Consider the following 23,807-nt stretch of genomic DNA (forward strand, 5'->3'; position numbering starts at 1 on the left):
GTAGCATTGATGTATTTGAAGGCTCTGTTGTAATTGCTTATGGTAATTTGTAAATGATTGCTGGAGGTTTCTAATTTGAGATCACAGCTTGGTGCTAGATTGGGGTGAATTATAGCAGAGCGTGTCTAGGCGAGGGAGGGTGTTAATGCAGATGAGACTGCCAGCTCACCTGAAGTCTTTTTCAGATGTCATGTCATTATTACACATGAAATTCATGAAATGTTCTAGAAGAAACATTTGACAATCAAACCTATGAATTGCATTTAACTTGGCCTGGAATGCTTCAAAGACTTCTTGGCATTTTTGACATTTTCCATAACCGTAAACATAGGAGTGTTGAGTTACTGCTTCAGGTTACAATGTGTTGATGCAGTTTTAAATAATGTAAAATGTGCCTTGTGTCTGATCTGCTTACAATAAATCAGACATAACTCCACTGCTCCACTGACCTTCGCTTTCATCATACAGCAAAGCCTGCTGGTAAAAATGCAAAGAACAGGCTTGGTTGTCATTTTATATCTTGATTCCATCACATGCCTTCTGATTAAAATCAAAATATATTTGAAAAAATTCCCTGAAATGTGAATATGCCCCATACTATATTTATTTGAATTATACATGTACTATACCTCATATATTCTGTATATGCATATGTGTGTGTGTGTGTGTGTGTGTGTATATATATATATATATATATACACACAGACAGACAGACAAGTGACAAATTAAAGGAAAAACCAAAATGAACTGTCTTAGTAAGGTTTTGGGCCACCACGAGCCCCCAGAACAGCTTTGATGCACTTCAGTATAGATTCTACAAGTCCGTGGAACTCTACTGGCGGGATGGAACACCATTCTTTCAAAGGATATTCCCTCATTTGGTGTTTTGATGATGGTGGTGGAGAGCACACATCGGTCCAAAATTTCCCATAGGTGTTCAATTGGGTTGAAATCTGATGACTGTGACATAGCATATGATTCGCATCATTTTCATACTCATCAAATCATTTCATGTGACCTCTCATGCCCTGTGGATGAGGGCACTGTCGTCCTGGACAGGTCACTCTCATCAGGATAGAAATGTTTCATCATAGGATAAAGGGGAACAAGTGGACCCAAACCATGCCAGGAAAATGCCCCCCCACGGAATAACAGGGCCACTGGACCCCCTCACTGTAGGGGTCAAGCATTCGGGCTTGTACAGTTCACTTGGTGTATGCCACACTTGCACTCGCCCACTTGTCCAGAATTTTTTTCCACATCTCTGTAGACCAGTGACTATGGTTTTTGCACCACATAACTCTCAAATGTGCATTCTTGCATTTGTTATATTTCTCCACTCATTTATTCAGGTTTTTCCTTTAATTTGTCACTCGTCTGGTACAAGAATAATTCAAATAAATATAAGAAATTCCAGCAGAGAGGATAAACAGTAATGTATTTGCATTGGTGGTGCTGAATTTTAAATTGATAGTTTTTGGGGTTTTTGTTGGCATATGAATGTAAAATCTATGGAAAGAGGTATATGTTTGCGGTTTCACAGAATTCAGATTTAAATCAAGCATTTCAGTTCACAGTGTGCTTAGACAGATAATTGAAATTACAATCCCAATCTGTTTCTATTTTAATCTGGTTTAAAAAATTGGGAACACATTTCATTCCAGTGTGAAATAAATCTGTGCTCAATTCCAAAATGGGGCGTCCTCTCTACCTCCATTAATGCTTATCAAAATGAAGCAGGTGGTTTCTGCTTGGAATCCCATTTGCTGGAATTGCTTATGAAAGCAAAGTCTTTCCCAAACCCATGACACACATTTCTACCAACAGCTAATGTCAGCTTTCTGGTTCTTTTAACAGTTGCTTCAATTGTCAGGCTCCTAACTTCAGAGTACTATACCGAGGTGTCATCCTGATGTAAGTCCAGTCAAATTCATGGTTTGTGCTTGGAGAAGTGGGGGTATTTTTTTGGACTTGCCTTCCCATGCTCTGGTTGTTTGGCTAGATAAATCTCAGCAGTGGCTTGGGCATGGAGTGTCGGTAGGAATCCTGTCTCTTGGTGAACTCACCTCTCACTTGTGCGGTCTCATCACAGTAGTCTGATCACCTTCCGCATGGAATGCTCCCACTAAGGTCCAGAAATCTCACACATTTAAATGAAAGCTGCCATGTTGGGTTTGCAGCATTTTTGGTACTGATTTAGCATTTTTTTAACGTGAAATTAAATCTAGTTGTCATATTTTTAGAAATTCTCTCTGCTCATTAACAATTTACTTCACTAAGAGCCCCCATCCCCCTGGTCAAAAATGTATATTGATTCCCAGTGATGTGAACAACCGTACACACTCCAAACTTGAGAGCTATGCTAACCTTGTTCTGGTTAGGCCTCACTCCCACTACATCCTGATGTGCAAAAGAATGACATTTATGGATGGTCTCTCCTAAAGTCCCTAAGTATCAGAGAAACAATCAAGGAAAGCATACATGATGCATGCATTGCTTGTTTTCAGGTAATGTAGCAGAACAAAAAATATGTGCACTCCCACAAGCAGATGCTACTTTCTCGTGCTCCCCAGGGTGACGGTGATTACAACCCATGACTCTCGGCTGTTAAATTTGTTATAGGACTTATTGACTCCGCATCCCAATGAGCTAAGCGTCTCTGATGTGCTGCTGGTAAAATTATTTCTCCTAAGGTTGGAGACCAAACTGGCTCTCTCTGAGTGTGGGTGAAAGTTTAGATACCGCCTTATACCCAGAGGAGATCATGTTTGGCTCGGTGCGGCTGATGCTAATAGGGACTATCGCCCCTTATCTCTCGTTGCGCAGCTCTGTGCGATGTGCAGTCGGTCTAGGAAATGCGGACATGCCTTTGGCCGTGATTATGAAAACCTCTGCAAGCTGCCCTGCATACAGAGCGTATAGAGAACCCTCAAGGCTGTGCGGTCCAAATGAATAAATAATAGCATGGCGGTAAAGTTATACAGTTAACCGGGTGCTGTCTGTGAAGGTTACACCATTCCTGCTTCATTTCTGAGTGCTACATTGCAGCACAGAACAGTCTGAACAGTTTGGACGTTTATGTGTGATCTGGACAAAATGAAATATTCAACATGGATGGATTTGTGTCAATTTGACTCCAGGTCCATGCTGTTCATTGATAAACATCTATACTTTGTCCAGCTTAGTCTTTGAATACAACTAGCGAGTTGAATGAATGGACCATGCTGAGATAAAGCTGCTTCAGTGTGTACTCCACATCTGCCTTTACCTTCAAGTTCACTTTGCTGAACCGGATCACCGGACTTGCCAAACTGTATTTCCGTAGAATGCAAACACTTGCATGCAGGGCACATTTTTAGCCCACATGTTGATTGAATCCAGACCTCATTCTACAAAGCCCCATAACTAATCTAATCTAAGCACAGCTGGCTGTAGGTTTCAATTCAGTTGAGCCGAACGTGGATTTCCTCGCTCAGACCACACTGTACGCAGTGCGCTTGAGAGGCCCGGAGAGGTCCTGTCTGCTTTCATCTGACGAGGGCCAATCAAGTGTTCGCTTACTGCTGTGGCTCATGGGCGGCTGATTGAATCCCAGACATGATTGGGGTTTTTATGTCTTGTGCACGCCAACTGGAAGCCTTCGGGTCACGTATGTCCTTGCAATCGCCACAATTACTTTCAGTACCGTTGCCCAGGAGGAAATGTTTCTCTTCACGGTTGATTAGCACCGCACACACATGTCGAATGAGAACAATCGTTATGTGACCTGTACCATGACACATGCACGTATATTTGCATCTAGGGTACAATTTATGTTTATAGATAGTATTACTGTGTAAAGAAATGTGTATTGGTCTTCCACAGAAAATATTTATTTTTAAAAATTCAGCTTTATATGTTGAATAGGTTCTCGCAGTTCTAGGGCCCCTCTTCTTCCTTCATTTGCATTTTTGCCCGTCCCCCACCCCACAAGCATTGCGCACTGGAAAACATATTTTATAAGGACCACGTTTAATCCCATGTTGCCATGGGCGTAATCGGAACAAAGTTTGGAAGAGCACAGAATTATTAATAAACCATTTGTCTTTGTCAAAGGATCAAACTCAATGGATTTTGAAAACTGGGTCACCACGCTGCGCTTACAACGTGATAAAAAAAATCAGAGCTCATCTCAACTTATTTACGGGTGAGGCGCAGACGGCAATTCATTTCAACAAAACAACAACAAAAAATGTCTGCCTCTTGTGTTATGCCCTAGTTAAAAAGCACGTCCTCTGTGTGCTGTGGTATCCTAGCTAGCGGGCCCGTGGTTGATTGTAAAGAACGTTCCGGGCTTCTACAGTAAGATGCACCAGAGTGCCCAGCAGGGATGGAACCCAAGCTGTGCACATTCTCCTGCGGTTGTGATGCAAAGTGTGATTCCCATTGCCCAAAGCCCAAAATGGGAGACTCGATAACACCTTTCAGTGCCTCGTCCACTGACATCCCCTTCATCATGAAGTCAGCACTGAGCAGACTGAGCATTGAGGAAAGAGCAGCTTTCTCACCACAGGTTCACTTAGGCGACTTAAATGGCCGTGTGACAGAATGTCCCTCCTGTCTGAAAGATGCAGATGAACTATTTCAGCCCACTCCAGAAACTTCTGAAACCATTTAGCGTTTCAGCGATGGTGCGTTGATGCGAGACTGAGCACCGCCCCTTTGGTTCAGCAAACACCCGTGTGCAGCTCTTCAGGAAGTGCGGCAGCTCTTTCCACGTCTCCTTTCTCTTCTTGGCACCGGCATCTGAAGGCTGATAAATGTGTCATACGCTCCCATATCTTTTCAATTACTCATGGAGAACTTTATCAAAATGAGATGGAAGGAAGCTAGTGTACTGGTGCAGGCCCAGTTCTTTATGCGTGCGGAATACGCCATGGCAGCTGCAAGGCATCCACATTTCTCAGAGCAGATAATAACTAATAATAATATTGCAGTAGTATGTCTTTTCATCTACTTTCAGACTTTCCGGCTCTCATCTTCCCACAGAAGCCATGTCATTTTAACCTCAAAGAGCATGCGGTTAAAAAAAACAACAAAAAAAGCATGTTAAATTATAGAGAATACAGAGAATGCGAGGGTGGATCAGGACGTTTACAATGTAGAACCGTTTTCATGGTGGATGGGATGAGTTATTTTGTTTTTTAAGGGATCTGGCATCATTTCCCTGGGAAAAGAAGTGGCTGTTGACCGGAAGCATACATTTGGCCCGGTCACGAAGCTGGATCCAGTAGCACAGGACAGCTGCCTGTGCAGGCTTGGTGGCAGACAGTAAAATGGATCATGGGCTAAAAAGGGGCTAATTAGCACAAAACCGGATTCCTTCCCCTGGACAAAGGCTGCGTCGTTAAATTCACATTTGTTTTACGGAGTGGCTGGAATGTCCGACAGTCCCTCAGTTCCATGAATCTGGCCACGGACGAGGCCTTCTCAGGCGCTTTGACATTCTGGGATGGTACACGTGAACCTCTGCCAATAAACAACAAAATAACAAAACCGCAACAAAAAAAGTCATTTATCATACAGCTCAGGGGAGGTATTTGGCAACGAATTACAGGACAGCACAGAGCCATTCCTCCTATAGTTCTGTATTCTTTTCCCCAAACATACATTGGTGATTCACAGTGGAGCAGAGGGGTGGAAGACTGCCAACCAGCTTTGCAGGGGAGGGACGGAGGGCTGGCTCCTGTAATTATGCAGCGGGCTCTTGTTAGCTGGCTCTCAGGAAGAGGGCTTTCAGGGGGCCAAACTGTATTAGAACAACAAGCGCAGCTAAAGGCTATAAAATTGAATCAGAGCTTGTGTCTGACAGTGGTGCTGGCTTAGTGAGAAAGGCCATCCCACCCCGTGCCTGGCTCCACTCTCCTGTCTCAGTGCCTGCTCCAGCACCGTGCTGACCCCCCCGTCCATTTCATTTAGTTAAACTGAGGCCAAGTGCCTTTCTGAAGGACTACTAATGATATGTAATAATAATCCTCATCATCATCATCATCATCATCATCATCAAAATAAGTCTACTGAACTTAACATGGTAATTGAATGATTACCTTTTCTATGTTCGCAAAAGTTCTACTAAAGTGTTTTTTGTTTTTTTGTTTTTTGTATAAGCATCAGTCAGCACTTCATAAGATGAAGCGGTAATCCTCATCATCTGAGTGTGCTGTGTTCTGCTCCGTTCCTTTGAGATGGCTCTGCTGGTACCAGGAGTGCAATCCAAGTGTGCTGACTCGTGGAGGGGGAATATTAGGGTCACAATATTCCCCCTCCATGAATCAGCCACACTGATATTTTTTTTTTTCTTTTTTTCTCCAGCGAGAATCATCTTATTAACCCTGGGACTTAATTACAGTATAAGCCCAGTGAGATGAGTGAAATGCTACTGTCTAGGCTTCTCTTAGCAGGCCTGCGGGTAATGCTAAATTCAATGGATGCACTGTATCAACCAAGCCATTCCCAGAACCACAATGAACTCGGGTTCACAATGAACAATGGGAGACAGCCTTGACGAATGCTGTGTTCCCTTCATGGAAATACAACTGCCCTGTTGTCCAGGGTGAACAGAACCTTCTGGTACTGAAGTTCAAGTAGGTTTAAGGTCCAAGAGGGGTTTGGGAAAATGACAAATTCAAAAGCACCAACACACTGATGACAGATGATGTTTATGTGTACAAAATACAACATATTAATGATGCCCAAGACCTATAGCAAACAAATTATCTGCTTCCTCAAGCAAGGCTGGAAATGAACAGCCTGAGGCCTAAAGAGTACCAAGGCATAGTCAGGCCATTCCTAAATCATATTAACATGTTAAGAGCACCCATCTGGATCAAGTCGTGTGACATCACTGGAAAAAAACAAGATGGACTGAATACAAATTTAGAACATAAAGTTGGTCAACAGTTATCATTTTGGGACCACAAAATATTAAGCGGTCATTTTAGATTGTCATATTCCTTAATTGAAATTGAGGCATATTTAGGTATGTAACTGGACTATAATTGTAATTTTTATTAAACATCATTTAATAAAAATACTCAGAAACAGCAATTGGTTCTGGGATAGTCCAGGTGTGAGTGGTAAATGCAGCGGTTGAAACACAAACAATAGATGTTTTTATTTTTCCCATAAAATATTGCATAGGATTATACATTTGATCAAATTTAGCATGCCATTGAATAACTCTTCATGATCAATTTCTCATTCTTCTGCAGGCATTGCTGGAAACCCAGTGCTTTTCAATGTGAATGGAGATGCGCCTGGCCGCTACGAGATCTTTCAGTACCAGATCAAGAACAGTACTGCCGAGTACAAGGCCATCGGAAATTGGACCGACCAGCTCCATTTAAATGTAAGATTATTCATTTTATTATTAAACTAATAGAACTGCAGTAAATTTAAAGCTACTGTGTACTGCAAAGTCACCTAATAATATAAGTAAATCATCTGGAATTTTTCCAGTTGTGCGGTTGTGTGATGCAGTCAATTACATGGCTCCCAGGAGAACATGTTGGCATTCATATTTAATTGCTCTTGAAAGTTCCAGTGTGCAGGAATCTCGCACAACTGGCCGTCTGCGGTGTGACAGGCTTGGTGTCGTGCTATTTAGAGGGTGTCTTGGTTGTGCTGGAGCCATTTTAGTTTCAGTTCTTATCTAGCGGGCAATGAGGAGACAAGGTATCAGAGCCCCACTGTGAGCGATGCAAGGAAACCGGATCCATTAACCTATGGCATTACCCCAAGCCTGGGAAAGAGTACTGCGCGATCGGGTCAGGGATAAAGATTCGGGGAGGTAGTGTTCTGGGTAAAGTGACTGTAGCAGGACCGTAATGACTGGTTCTGCTGCAGCGGCCGCCATGTCTGCCGAATCCACTGTCAACCTCGGATGTGTTGAAATGAAGGGAAAGTGGGCCCACCGCACAAATTGCTTTCCTGTATGAAAGCGTTCCTCTGTTTTTTCCTCCATTGCCAGATGAAAACACCATCAGTGAAACTGCTTTCATAACACAACGGTAAAGAAAGAAAAAACTTTCTGCGGTAAAGCCGTTTCATCTTGGAGTTGTGCAATCTTTCTCTTATAATAACTCCCCCTCACACCACACCGTAGTAAATTTTTTAAAAAATTAATTAGAATAGGTATGTATTTCATTGTACAAGTATTCCTGCAGAATGGTGTACAGAGTCCTTTACACATATGTTGCCTTTCATTCCTGTACTTTGTGTCTTTGCTTTAGAGCCTGCTTGAATTTTTTTGAATCCACTTAAAGTTAATTGAATTGTGCCCTCATGCATATGCAGTGCTTTTATTGGGAAAGTCTTCAAACACCAATTTTAGTACCGGCCAGACATTTTGATTCATTTTACTAATATATAATGAAGATACACATTTTAAATTACCTTGAAAATAAATTACAATTATAGTGTGCCTATACAAATGATATCCAGCCATGTACAAAATCTATATGCCATATTGCAAGGTTTTGTGATTTTTACTTTTGGCTTGTATCATATTTTTTTTAATAATTGCAGCTTTGCATTTAAATATGCTTTCAGCCTCAAATATGAATGTGATATTGAATCTATACAGCAAAATATGCTTAAAGGGCTTACAATTAATACTCATTCTGTTGATTGTTAAATGTAATTTGGAACTAAGAAAGTGCAAATGTTAAAAATCAACGGAAGCAGTTTAATGGCTTTTCGTAATCTATCCTGAGGGATAATGTGCAAAATAAAATATGCATGTGAAGATGTAACTGAGCTGATGCATTAATAAATATGAATCTGCAGTTTAAGGGAAGTATCTCAATGTAGGCTACAGCCAAACTTAAACAAAGATACTTCACTTGATATGGAGGCGCTTTCATGGCTGACAGACAAGTTTAATGAAATGAGTGAATAATAAAACAAGTCTACATAAGATGATTGAATAAAGTCTAAGTGAGTACAAATTGCCCAATTTTCAGCGCTTCTGCACTAATTAATTTCCACTTCAGTTGTAAACATGTGCAAACTCAAGATATGACTAGAGTGACTGTGCTGGACTGGTGTGTTCCTTCAATGGAAATAAACCTGAATGTTCTTTTTGTATTTTCATGATGTGTACTGCAGCGTCTGTGGGCTTATCTTTGTTATCTGATTCACACGCACATTATGCAGTTTAAATGAGTCGACCTGGAGCCTGTGAGTATAAGAGAAATTGGGGCTTTGAATTTAATGGCATAATCCTATTGCAGTGACAGTACACAGGTTTGTTTGGGGCTTATCTTTCCTTTATGTGTGCCCTTCCTTTCTTCACCAGGATTGGGGATCAATGCCGTTTCAGTTCATTCAATTTAGGAAATTAATTCTAGATTCTTCTATGGAGGTTTTTCAGTGTGTGAATTGAATTTATGTTTATGTCTTGAATAACTGAATTGAATTGGAATTTATAAATTAATGAACTGAACTTCCACCCTATGACAGTTTGGTTCTCATCACTCTTTTAAAGGGTAAATACACCCTGGATGACTTTCTTTTTTTTTTTAGCTGTAAACATGTTTGTATGCCTACTTTATAATGAAACATTTTAATATAATGAAACATTTTAATCCATGCCGTTATTTCACCAAATCTAAAATAATATAATTTGGTATTAAAAAAACGCCTCAGTGCTGCCCTCTAATGTTGGAAAGATGCACTCTGCATTCCACTCTGGCTCAGCTCCAATCGTGATATAAGAGTACCTCTTTGGAGGTGTTACTATATCACGTAGATGTCAATCAATATATCCAGCTGGGAAATTTTTGGCACCCACAAATTCGTCTGTTTTTTAATAAGACGGAACAGGGCCGGCACCTGATTGGCTAGATTGGGTTCGGCCAAACGTTTTTCAAACCGGAGAAACATGGCAGCCTATTCATGAACTTTCTCATTTATGGTGCCAGGCGCAGCTACGCTGTACAAATTCATTTGCATATAGAATGCTTTATACAAATGAATGGACACACCTACTCTGCCCACAACACGACACATTTTTCAAAATTGTGTTGTAGGCTGAGCCGGACTGAAACAGTGGGTGCTATTACTCTTTAAGGGTCGCTTCATAGTTCTCATCTGTCCTGTGCGCGTCCCCTTCATTGCAGATTAAGGCAATGCAGTGGCCGGGAGGTGCCCGCCAGGTGCCCGTCTCCATCTGCAGCCAGCCGTGCCCGCCAGGCCACCGCAAGAAGACGGTGAAGGGGATCCCCTGCTGCTGGCACTGCGAGCGCTGCGACGGGTACCAGTACCAGGCCGACACCTACACCTGCAAGATGTGCCGCTTCGACCTGCGGCCCAACGAGAACCACACGGGCTGCCGGCCCATCCCCATCGTCAAGCTGGAGTGGAGCTCGCCCTGGGCCGTCATCCCCGTCCTCATCGCGGTCCTGGGCATCCTGGCCACCCTCTGCGTGGTGGTCACCTTCATCCGCTACAATGACACGCCCATCGTCAAGGCCTCAGGCCGCGAGCTGAGCTACGTGCTCCTGACCGGCATCTTCCTGTGCTATGCCACCACCTTCCTGATGATCTCCGCGCCCGACGTGGGCATCTGCTCCCTCCGCCGGATCTTCCTGGGCCTGGGCATGAGCATCAGCTACGCCGCCCTGCTCACCAAGACCAACCGCATCTACCGCATCTTCGAGCAGGGCAAGATGTCCGTCTCCGCCCCGCGCTTCATCAGCCCCGCCTCCCAGCTGGTCATCACCTTCAGCCTCATCTCCGTGCAGCTGCTGGGGGTCTGCATCTGGTTCGGCGTGGACCCCTCCCAGGCCATCATCGACTACGAGGACCAGCGCACGGCCAACCCCGATTTCGCCCGGGGCGTGCTCAAGTGCGACATCTCGGACCTGTCGCTGATCTGCCTGCTGGGCTACAGCATGCTGCTGATGGTCACCTGCACCGTCTACGCCATTAAGACACGCGGCGTCCCCGAGACCTTCAACGAGGCCAAGCCCATCGGCTTCACCATGTACACCACCTGCATCGTCTGGCTGGCCTTCATCCCCATCTTCTTCGGGACCTCACAGTCCACGGAAAAGGTGAGCTCCGGACCCTTGGGCTCGCAAAGCTTGCGAGAGCTCCAACATGGTTTATATAATTCACAACACACAGAGGATCTGTCCTTATAGGTTTCAGATTCCAGCCAAAAAATATCAAACCAAAGACCTAACAGAACACTGAGTATTATTTTTATGTTTCCATGATTTGTTCAGTGGCATTATCCACTGGAATTGTGGGATTTATTTTTTTAGTACTCTTGTTTTTAGTATTTCTTGTTGAAATATACGTTTTCATATCCTACATCATTTAGGTTAAAAGCAATGAACAGAAGACAAAATAGAGAAGGATAAAAACATTTTTAAATGAAATTTGCTCTCTGCTAGCAGACAAACTCTCTGAGATTTAATTCTCCCTCTAAGATGTGATTTCTGGAAAGCTGGAGGAAAAAGCCATGGTTTTAAAATTGGTTGGCACATTCCCAACTATGTTCCAGTCCCAGTGTTCTAACATCCTAATATAAAAATCTCTTCTATTGGGCCATTGACGTAGTTGCATTAGCAAAATGGAGTGACTGCGGTTGGAATGGTTTTCCCTGTTATTTTCTGTACCTTAAACAATGGTGTGGTGATGCTGTGACAGGGTGCCAATTGTGGCTGCCATATCTGATTGTGAATGGGTAAATCACAGAAACCGATGAATAGCAGTAAACTGGCTGTGTGCCACTTTGTTCCATTTTGAGGGGTGCATACAAAAACAGAACACCAAGCAACAGAGCAAAACGAAAAAACAAACAGGGGCCAGGGAACTGCTGCCAGGTGCTCGTTATTTCAGTATCCCCAAAAATGATTTAGGAAAAATCCCAATTCAGTTGACTCCCATACTAATTTAGAAAAATATATCACCATGCCTCATTGTTTGTTGAGTTATGAAATCATATTTTTTCAAGTACATTTCCCTTCTGTTTCTGAGTACTGTAGCAAGGTCAGCGAAATTATTATCCCTGCTATCGATCATTTTAGTGAGCCCTTCTCCAGCAGCACATATGTTATGTTTCAGAGTGATTCAGCATTGCACTTCCTGCTGTCTGCTTCCACTGCTGAATCATCCTCCATAAGAAATATTTATAGTCTCTCCTTGTTCTCCACTCATTCCTGTTAGAAAATGATAGATTTACCACCTCTCAGTGTTTGGATATTGCCTCACACCTTTCAAAGTGCCCAGAAAACTGTCCTCTTAATTACATTGATTGGACACATGGATAATTTCATCCATACCCTCCACCCATCCCCCAAACTTTTACACATTTACTATAGAAACTGTCAAAGTTATATCAACCTCTCAATCTGATTTCTTTGTTTTGTCTCAACTGTCTTGCCTATTCAGTGCTGCCTCCCACTACAGACGTTGCAGTGCTCCTGCAACTGAATTACTCACTGTAAGACCAGGAAATCTGCTCAAATGTCCACCTGGTGCTTTTATTGATAATTGGAAATGACAGGTGCAGCTAGCAGGCAGCATGGTGGTGCAGTGGGTAGCAAGAAGCAATTATGAAAGTCCTGGATTTGAATCTTGGCCTGGGCCTTTCAATGTGGAGTTCTCATGTTCTCCCCGTGTCCACGTGGGTTTCCTCCCACAGAGCAAAGACATGCAGGTAGGCTAATTGAGACTATATTTCCCATAGGTATCAGAGGCTTCAGCAGTGGAACAACCTGTTTTGAATACGCTAAATTAGTTCACTCTGTGATATGATGTGGCCACTGTGCCACATCCAGATTGGATAGGGCTCTGATATGAGTCACAACAAGGGGTGGCTTAATTGAGAACACATTATTTAACATTCTGTTGGGTCTGTGAGGATCGGTCAATCTCATGTTTTTCTTAAAATTGACTTTCATGTGTTCTAATTAGAATGAGCACAGAGGAGAAGAGAGAGCACAGCATGCGCTGCTACTTACATGACTGATATATAAGCCGTCTTTTTGAAGATTATTTATTTATTTATTTGGGGAAAACATTTTTAAAAATTCAAATTTAAGAAAAGCTCAGCCTTCTTAGGCAAACGCTTGTTTTGTTATTCACAAGACACATTAATCATGAAGAGGGGACATTTTTCAAGGGTGGCTAATTTAGGACACAAAAATAATCCTTTGACTGCTACTTAAGGGGCCGGAGACATTGGAGCGAGCTCATTAAATGCTCCTGTGCTCGCAGAGAATTCGCAGAGGGTTTTTCACTTGAATCTGCATGTGCGATGCAGTTCATTGAGTTCCACTCTGGCCTCTGGATTTGCTCATGTTGTATGAAATCAGTCCCTTGTATGTGTTGAGGCCTTGGCCTTTCTTTATGCTGAACAGTTTCCTGTTCCATTCGGGGGGTTTACCGGCACAGAGAGAGATTATTTCCTTTCAGCGTTTATACTGCATCGCACTTTGTTTTGCTCGTTTCCCCCAATCGCGCCTCCCCATCTTTGTTTGATTCTGTTTGAGCGGAACAGGCCGCTGTGTGAATGTCTTGCCTGCAGTGTGTGTAATGTGAGGAATGAGACCACAGGGCGCACAGTCAAATCAGTGCCCAGGAGCTAGAAACTGTTTCCTTCCCTGATTTTAGGACGTTGCCGACAGTTCCACCATTTCCTCTTTGTGATTGAACTGTTGCCTCAGCCCCACTATAGCTGAGGATGTGGCATAGCGTAGATATTAATGCATGTTGTGTGCAGATCTACACACTGACAGACATGACGTTTTTTTAACATGACTTCAACCCCAGTGATAGTCATTTCATTTTTCAGTCCATTTAATGTTGGCTTTCGGGTTTCTGTGCCACCACATGGTTCTTTGTTAAATCACATGACTCATAATCTTCCTCTTCCTATGTTTCCTTTAAAGCAGGTTTTAAACTCCCACTTATGGCCTGACAAAATCATCCATATTCACCACAACAAAGATCTTTTAGATCATCATTATTTTTTAAAATTCATGTGGGAGTAGAGATGGGAGATGTACAAACCGACTGATCAACAGAAAATGTTTGTCAGACAAATATCAATCAGATATTCAGCTAATATCTTACCCTGGCATTCATAACTTCAGATGATAAGACCTTAAACAGTGAGCACTTCAAAATTCAGAATATGTTTACATGCTAATATTGTCTTGATTTAATTAATTATTGTTGGAATTTTCCAGCTCTCTTATGCAGAATCATCACATTTATTATGGTTCCTTGTTCACAATGGTTATTTTAGAATAATCAGTTTTAAAATGTCATATTCTGAATTCATAAATATTCAGAATATCAGGCAACAGTCTTTCATAGGACTGATTAATAGAAGTTATCACTTAACTGCAGGAGTGGGGCTTACACAAATGATATGATTCCACATTTCCCCAACAAGACAATTTAGAACAACCTGGATTTTTTCCGCAGTCATAAGTGATTAAACCAGAAGCGATTACTTTGAGTGCTCCAAGGTAACTTCGCTCCACATTCTAGGGTAAAGGTACTTTGTTGCCTCCCTGTATTTTGGAATATGAGGCCTGGACAATTTACTGTAGCAGAAAATGCACTGGAATGCACCAAAAGTAGAACGAAACCAGACCTGCTCATCTGCAGTCATATCAGTAAGGAACATCTCTGAGTTAATACTTGCCAACGATAACAGAGTAACGCTTGTATGGCGCATAGAGCATTGACAACTGTTCAGAAATGAGCAGCAAACAGAGGTGGGAACGCCCTCAGAATCCTTTCACCTCAACCCAAGCACACCCTGCCATGGCAGGGAGTCCCCTGCGCAGGCTGGGGGATGTGGTTGGTGTGTGGCAGATGTGATTCTTCAGTGCTTAAGCAGACACCGTGGGCTCCAGGGGCTAGCGGCTGGTGGTGTTGCACTGAAGGCTCGACTGCCTCTTGTAAGGAGTGGCAAGAACATGGCAAGAAATGGGCGTGCAGAGAAGACGCCGGAGGCACAGAGGCAACAGTCACTTAAAACAAGATGGCTGTCTGTAAGTGTGTGTAATGGCTGTGTGCCAGTGCCTTTGAACCTGAGGCTTAATGTCAGATCTTAATTATGGCTTAATTACAGTACATACAATTAATTACAGGTTTATTCAAAATCCCTGGGGAAAAAAAGGTGTTTTCAGGAATACTGCTGCTTTTCTGCTGCTTCTGGTGCATTATTCATGAACTGAAAAATGCTAAATCTGATTTCTGAAAGGTGTGAGCTGCTTTTTTCCCATTAGAAGGTGATTAATTATTATTCCTCTAGTGTAAATCTGAAGCTTAGAAATTGTGACATTCTCAGTGGCTTCAGCAGAGAATTATATACAAATAGGTTTTAGCAGACTTTTACAGTACATGTATGTACCACACACTCACACACACAAACAGATGAAGGTGGTATATACAGTACTGTATCCATTCCTTTGTGATTAGTTTTGCTCTTAATTGCCAATATGATGGTTAGATCACAGCAGCAATATCAGATGTCTGACTGGTGCATGTAAGATGCATCGTGCATAATTGCCCACAAAGCAAGCTCACTTATGTCGGATGCTGTGTGTTAGGTTATCTGTTGTGTTGCTCACAGACTTTCAGGCTCTGAATTTGATTGCTAGCATACCCTTGGAAATGAATGCACACATTACTGCTCGACAGCTTTTTAGCTTTTAGCTCATTATAGGCATTCTGTGTTAAGGGGCTCCTATTAATGTATAGCAAATCATCAGTTGGCAATAGTATTAAAGAAAGTACTTCTGCCAGATTATGGTTAATCAGTGTGAATTTATGACTACCGTTGTATAACACACTATTCTCATTTATAATTTTGTCATGGCAGGAAAGCCCGTGGTTGCACACGAAGCATTGCCAATGCTTCAACATTTGCATTGATAGAGTTAGTCTTTGATAGATTTGGAGATATAAATAGCTGGCTAATTATAAAAATTTTGAAAGAGAGTAATCAAGGCAAATTATTGCTTTTCATCCTGACATTCAGAAAATGGAGCAGCCAACTTAAATGGCATGATTGGTAATATGAACAGTCTGAATTAAAAGAAAATTGATTGATGCCTTACCTTAATCTTATTTCTTGTAATAAAGGGAGTTTTGCATTTAATTACAACCCGGAAATAAAATGTTCCATTCATTCAAATGTCATTCAAGTGAGTAAAGATAGAAAGAAAATTGTATACATACTGCATGTACAGTAATACAGGTTTTTCATTTATAAAAGTTGTATTTTAAATAAAGTTTTTGTCTTCCGGTGTGTCACAAAACATGTCTAAACATCAGAAATCTACTATTTTTCAGGCTGTAGGCATTTCATGGAATAATTACACTGCTGAGTATATAAGCTGCTTTTAGTTCCTAGGTCTGCAATCTGTGGAATGCTCTCCCACAATATTTTGGAGATTCTCCCTCTGTGCCAGTTTTAAAATCACTGCTAAAAAATTACTTTCCAGGATTCCATTTTCCTGAGCTGCTTTCCATATTATTTTATTGCTTTTTAGATATTTTTTACTATCTTACTGTTTACTATTTAATAATACTGTTTCAATTAATGGGGCTTTGCACTTTTGTTATAATTTCTTATTATTCTGTCATTTTTAACCCTGCATGCTATTCTTGCTGTTTTATTGTTTTATCTTTTTTTAGTATTTCTGGGACGCATCAGGAGCATGTAATTTTGCTAAGCATTAGAGAGCAGCATCCACACTGCATTCTTCCTGAATGAGACCATGAAAGGCGTTGGAAGGAAAGACTCCATGCTCTCGCTCAAACACACTCTCATCAAATGCAGACAGTTCTCTTTTTATTCGAGATGAAGCATTCTCTGCATTGAGTCGACGTTCTCTTGTGTCTAAGATAAGTCTAAGTGCACCCGCCTGGAAGAAATTCAAATGCAGTGAAACTGGAAAGTTTGCCTTCACTCAAACACTGTGCTCTGCCAGATTTGTTTGGCTCTAATTATTGTTTTGTTTTCTTCATTGTTTTCTGTCTGAAATTTTCGAACTTATGTTCAAAAGAACTTGAGTTGATTACCAAACAGACTAATGAACTTGCATGTACGATATAGGTCAAATTTTGACCGGTTCATGCGCAGTAGCATGAACCGGTCGAAATTACTGGAAATTACTGGAAATTTTCACAAAACAGGTTGCCAAAATCCGACCGGTTCACGATAAACTGTCTTGAAACACGTTCTTCATCAGCTGCACTTGATAGGGAGAGCTTATGCATCTCAGCTGAGAACCGGGTGTGGCTAACCACGGATATCACCACGCGAACAAAAGGATACAAACACGAGCAGCAGGGAATCGGATCGCCGCCACAGGTCCTTCGATGCTGCGGAAGAGAGCGTGCTGTGGGAAAGCGTACGGGCGGAGCACGCAGATGGAAGCGAGCGATCGCCACGGGAGACGCTAATCTCATAATTGCATTAGCGCTGCCGCGCTGTTGCCTGTCAGTGGGCTTTCTGGGCGCGGCGGGCGGGCGGGCGGGCGGAAGGGGGGGCGGGGTGGGGGGCTCACCTGGCGCGTGGTGGCGCTGTTACGGCTAGCTGCGGCCTTATACACAAATGCCCCCGGGTTTCGGCAGGGTCCCATTAGTGAGAGGGGCCGGCATCGACCAGGTGTGCAATTAGAGAGGCTTGAATGGGGAGGGCAGGGTTTGGGGTTTAGATGATGACCCTCAATGTCTCGTTCATGGACAAATGTACTGGATCCCTGGTTTATGCCCCCCCCCCCCCTCCACGGATACAGCAATATCACATCAGTGTTACAGCAGGGGGGGGGCTCAGGCAGAGCAGTGGAGAGGACTGGAGCACCTAATCCCCCCTTCAACCCCTTCAGCCAAAGCCAACCCACTTCCAAACCGGCCCACACAATCCCCGGGCTGCTCAGCCAGTATAACCCTATCTGACTCATTGGCATTTTCAGTCTTGAAATGCTTTCCTTTAATACTTTTCATTGCCTCATATCCTCCAATTTCTTATTATATCATACACATTTTATGAGCCCTATACTTATTAAGTGTTTCCCCCATTTTGACAGCATGCTCCGCTGTGATTTCACCAAACATGCAGCATATGCCGCACCATGTCAAGAGACGAAAGGCCTTGAGTAGTTTCAGAGGATGGGGCAGGGGCAGCTGTTGCGATACCTTCTGTGTGCCTGGCACACTTAACCAGCCCTGCATGGCTCCTGGGGCTTCTGACTGCTTTTCCCACCTCATCCCTCTCCTCTGTCAAACTCATCTGTGAAATGAAAGTGGAAATCTATGCAGATTAATTTTTACTTTAGCGCTACTCATTACTCTACTCTGTGAAAATTGAATGGATGTGATATTTTTTTTACCCATCCCTGCTAAAGTCACTGAGCCGTCATGGCAAAGCTGTAAAGAAATTATAGAACAGTAGAAATCATTGAGTGTTTTAAAAAATAATTATGTATTAAATTAATTAATAGAACTCATGCGCAGCAGTGGGAAATGGTTCAAATAACATGCACAACTGCAGCAACGGTAACAAGTGCTTGTGGTTTCAAAAAAATCAACAGGCAGTTGTTGGTAGGAACAAATACAACTGAAATTCACCGATTGGCTGGTGCATTTAATCGCTTCAGTCCATCATGGAAAGAAAGCGCTGGCTTTTTTGCCATCAATTTAACAGTATACAGTGCACCCACAATCTCTATGACAAGCACTAGTAACATAGTTACAACACATGCACAGCACCCACAAGCACTGCAGGGTTCATGGGATATTTAAACGATTTTCTTACCTCATTCCTCACTCAGTCTATCTCATCTGTGGAAAGAAAATTGAAAATTGATGTGGTGGTAAATGTTTTATGACCAGTGCCATCGACTATGTAGAAAATTCAAAGATGTAGTGGATGTGAAATTGGAGAAGAAATGAGCTTCTCCAGTCAATGGCGTTCTGGTGTACAGTGTCTGTCAGAGAGAGGCCTCCAAAGTATGAACTCAGAACTCAAGGTCACTGCCTGGATCAATAATATCTATCTTTCTATGGTCGACGGAATAGCTGTCATCTGCTGTGAGAACTTCAATGAACTGGCAATGTGTATTTCCGCATGTTGCCATTTTTTATGTGTAGCGTTTATGCAGAAGTATATTATATATTAAATATATTTTTTAAAGTTTTAGAATGTGTTAAATATAGTTCAGAATTGTGGGAGCACAAAAGACAGGACGTTCTCCGCGGTTACGTCATATTGGTCATGCATGTTGTTGCCCGCAATGTTTTATTTTTATTCTATATAATGTTACATTTGCAATTGTGGAAAGAGTAGGTTTGGTGAAAAGGTCAAGCTGTTGATATTTTTATGTAATTTATCAAACCTGAAGTTATTTGGCTCCAAAAAGATATAGCATTGTATTTTAATTCACAGGGCTTAACGTAACTAATAAAATAAATATAAAATGCTTAAATGAAATGAAAGTGTAGCTAAGTATAAGTATAGAATGGCCCATGCTCAGAATAATGTATCGAAGGACTTAATTACCTGTTATATTCTTGGAAGATAATGTCTCTTGATTTTGCATATTGCTAAAAATAAAGCTAAGATCGAAATCTTTCATTTGATGCAGATGGCATTTTTTTCTATTCTCTGGAAAAGTGCCATCGATTTGCTGGGCCAGGTTGTATGTGTCCATATGGATATTAATATGAATGCATTTGAGTCTTGCGTTAGGGGCAGGTTCAGCTGTGAAATCCCCATACTCAGTTTGGGCCAGAAGCCTAGAAAAATCTATTTAGTTATCTGCACCTGGCTGCTCTTAACTAGCATACTGCACCCTGCAGAGAGTTCCGCACACGTGAGTTATTTACTGTATGCAGCCTCAGGGTAGATGTGATGGAGGACCTTGCAAGCTTTTTATATCACCTGAAAATGGATATTCTGCCCGGCTGCAGTGCATAATCACATAGGTTACTGCTTCTCCAGCTCTGAGTCAGTCTGCTAACTGCCCACCCAGAGAGAGGATAGGGCAGGCCTTTTTATACCCCAGGTTTATAGATAGTAATAAGGCAATTGCTGCAGTCAGACCTGTTCTTCATTGCACCCCCTCAGGGACCCTATTATGGAACACACTGACCTACTGGGATACATGTGTCATCCGGTCCCTCCAGTTGCCTCCATGCTGTTCCCGAGGGTTACCTGACGCCAGTGGACGCCGCAGGTGGTTCCCTTTGAGCCTGGCACTGTGAAAGAGTGGCAGTGTGCACTGTCTGCATTGTGTGATCCTCTGAACAGACACTTACAGTACGGCCTGGCAACATAAGCAGAACAGTCATATTGTGGAAGTTCTCATGCTGCAGGAGAATATTTTTTGTATTTATTGGAGAATGCAGTTTTGCCTCTAGATACATATACATGGGCAGTTATGTGTTGTATTTTCATGGGTGATTGAAATAGGTCTATGTGTAACCATTGTATGACAGAAAAGTGGAAGTGCGACTGATAGTAGCTAATTGTTACAGTTTAGTTTTAACAATGCACTACTGTTTTTATATTGCGTTCTTTCTGTGCAGAATGATAGCTGCAGGTACTGGGTTTGCAGGAATGGTTAATATTACCATAACACCTTTCGCTTAAAGTGAGGGGGAAGTACAGTGTATAGCATATGAGTTTCTTGAGGGTACTGACCCCAGATTTTAAGCCCAAACTTACATTATGGCGTGTGAGATCCAATCAAAGCACTGAGGATTTATACAAAATGAGTATCAATGCAGCCAATTTGATTCCTTTCAATAACAGCGGAGTAGATAAAAGATGAAAAACATTCAGCGTATGGCTGTACACAGAGCTGGCCGGGGGCCTCACAGTAAAGCTGTCCCTCAAATAGAGGCCTTCAGATTCAGGTGGCTCTCGGGTGGGCACTCTGTGGAAATGGAAACCCTCTGGAGTTGAGATTGGGAGTATAATTACGCCTGAAAGAGGACTCCTCTGCTCTTTCAGCGGGACTTAATAATGGGTTCACCGCCGGAGCTTCTCCAGAGCGGCGTTTCTGGAGAGCGATAAGGCCCGATAGCAGATTATATCGGCTTCTTTTCCCCCACGGCGGATTTATCGGGGAGCAGGGCCGCACGGGAGAGGAGGAGAGAGGACCCCGTGAGTCGGGGGTGGTGGGGGGGGGGGCTTGGGGGGACACCGCCATTCCGGCTCTGACCTCGCTGCGCACCTCCGCTCAACACTCCGCGATGCAATATTGCGGCGCCTCCGGCCAGCGTACTCCTCTGCAGATTAACCGCTCTCTCCGCGCGGTCCCGGGGGGCCCGGGGCTTATCTGGCAGCGCATCACGTCCGTGGCTGCGTGGCGCGCTCGCTGCTCCGGCACCTCGTCCCCCCCCCAAAGTCCTGTCTGACTCCTGTCTGATTCTCTGAGCGGGTCCCGCCATTCCGGCTCTGAGCCCTGCTGGAGCAGGCCCTCCTCTCTGCCGCTCGCTCCCTTTGTCTGTGCGCCTCTCTGCCGCTCGCTCCCTTTGTCTGTGCGCCTCTCTGCCGCTCGCGCCCTTTGCTTGTGCGCCTCTCCGCATCCGGGGCTCAAGGCGATCCCCGCCTCAGTGGTTTAGCCGTTTCACACCATTGGCAGTGCATTTCCACTTCCTGTGAATGCCCTTTTCAGTTTCACAATGGCACAGAATGCAACGGCCTAGTCCTGATGCCAAATTAAATGACACACATGGAGGGATGATTAAATCAGTTCCACTAAAGGAAGGTGCTGCCATTACAAAATATTTTGGCTTCTGTTTAATTTACATAATTTAATTTATATCAAATAAGAATCCTGTAAATTTTCCAGAATTGTGCTTCTCTCAGGGGCAAAAATATAAAGATTAACATGGGATTGTGCAAATCATCTCCATTTAAATACCAACATCTTGATCAGTTGTTCAAAATGGGTTTTTCATCTTTTAGCAATAATAATGCATGATTTCTTCTTTTCTTCCTTTTTTTCCAATTGAAACCATGAATTGCGGTTTTCCACTAAAGTAAGCACATTAGATGAGTCATGTACTATTGTTGACTGAATTTAAAACAGTGATCGTCTGAAATTGTGCAACAGTGGTGTGAATATACAGACCTCAGTGTGGCTGTGGGGTAAACTTACCTGGCCGCTGCTGTGCAATGTAACAGCAGATGGATTTCTTATAGAAACAAAAGCCAAAGGAAGTGCTATCACTGCAGGCTTGGATGCAGTACTGGTCTTTCATTTAACAAGCTTGGCTGAGGCCAGTCTGAAAACAGCTGTGTATGAGATTGCTGTCCATCTGTGAGCCAAGTAAACAAACATAATCTTTGCATCGGCTCATGTTAAATAGATGCCAGGGTTGCAGTACTGTCTTCCTGCTCAAGACATGCAGGGGTACCTGAAATGAAGGTTCCTATCTGTTTATACAATCCCTAACCACTCCATGCTATCCGTTAGCTTAAACACAATCAACATTTGTCCTAAATTTTTGACATGTTAATTGTTTAAAATGGTTACATTTGTTGGTTTCCCCCCCTAACAAACACCATTTGAGGACATTAGTGATCTTCAAATCCATTGGGGGAAAAAACTGAATTGGGGGCAGGGGGCAGGTAATACTTAACAGACATTTACTGGTACATCAAAGTTAAGGATTGAAGCCAGGGTATTTATTCATTAGACCTGGAAAGGGGGTGTGGTCGGACTCAGGCCCCACCGTCAAATCAGGCGAAGAGGAGAGGCGTTTCCCGTCTCCACCCTCCCGCACTCGTTTCTTTTTTCCAGACACTGCTCAGAAACAGCGAGAGCTTCTCGCGCCGTTTGTCTAATGAGCACAGAGAGGAGTTAATGGTCTGGGGTGCTGTTCTGCGGTTTGGGACACCTGCTGTTACACAGCTTAATGAGCAGGCTCCGGAACATGTCTACTCATCCAGAGTGGCACGCGCAAAGGCTGCCGATTGATCCAGACCCTCACCCGGCGTCTTGATTTGAGTGAGGGGGCGTGTGTTAAGCACAGTGAATACTGAACTCCTGGAGGCTGAGAAATCCATCACGAAGCAGAGCCTTTCACAGATCTGCTGCTTTTCAAAAGCACATTTGCCATAAAACCGAAAAAAAAAAAAACACATTGAAGATTTTATTTGTCATCAGAAATATCTTCAGTAGCTTTAGCAGTTGTGTCCTGAAGATTTTTTTTTTCAAATTTACAACCTTTACAACAGTTTCCATTTGCACCGCCCCCGACCCAGCACCCAGAGACATTGTTCAATAAAAGCAGGGAATTGACAGCTCCTATATTAATATATCCTTGTGTAAATTCATGCGCACAGCCTGTGGCCAGTGTAGCCTCGCCACAGCTCTGAAATGAAGCTCCGGCTGAATGTATTTGTCCAGACCCCTGTACAGCCCAGCAATCTCTGCAGATCCACTCCCTATGAGGAGGCACCCTTGTTAATCACAACCTCACAACAACAAACAAAGGCACAAGCCAGAGTCGTGCTCAGGAAAACAAAAACCAAGAGAAAGCTCTGGGAATGATCATCTATGGGAGAGGGTGTGGGATGGGTCAGCTTTCTGAGGAAAATCCCTGTCTTTGATGTCATCTGTTCATTGTTGGGGGGGTGGCACTTATTGTAGGAGCAGGTCCACTGAGGACCACAATACCGCATCTTAGTCTCCCCCTTACTGGTACACAGAGATATGCCCTCCCCACCTCCCTTACAAATTGATGGCATTGATTTTAGCAGGGTCATCTATCCC

At 43.0% G+C, this 23,807-nt stretch overlaps 1 protein-coding gene across 2 annotated transcripts in view; it reads left to right on the forward strand.

The window, feature by feature from the left end:
* Positions 1-23,807, forward strand: part of LOC135234358 (metabotropic glutamate receptor 4-like) — a 265,830-nt gene that overhangs the window by 231,376 nt on the left and 10,647 nt on the right. For both annotated transcript variants that reach the window (XM_064298878.1, XM_064298879.1), the window contains exons 8-9: positions 7,251-7,387; positions 10,161-11,096. In XM_064298878.1, coding sequence (XP_064154948.1) covers positions 7,251-7,387; positions 10,161-11,096 — 1,073 coding nt within the window. The remainder of the gene's footprint in view (positions 1-7,250; positions 7,388-10,160; positions 11,097-23,807) is intronic.

Source organism: Anguilla rostrata, chromosome 11, assembly GCF_018555375.3.
Source record: "Anguilla rostrata isolate EN2019 chromosome 11, ASM1855537v3, whole genome shotgun sequence".
Classification (NCBI taxonomy): Eukaryota; Metazoa; Chordata; class Actinopteri; order Anguilliformes; family Anguillidae; genus Anguilla; species Anguilla rostrata.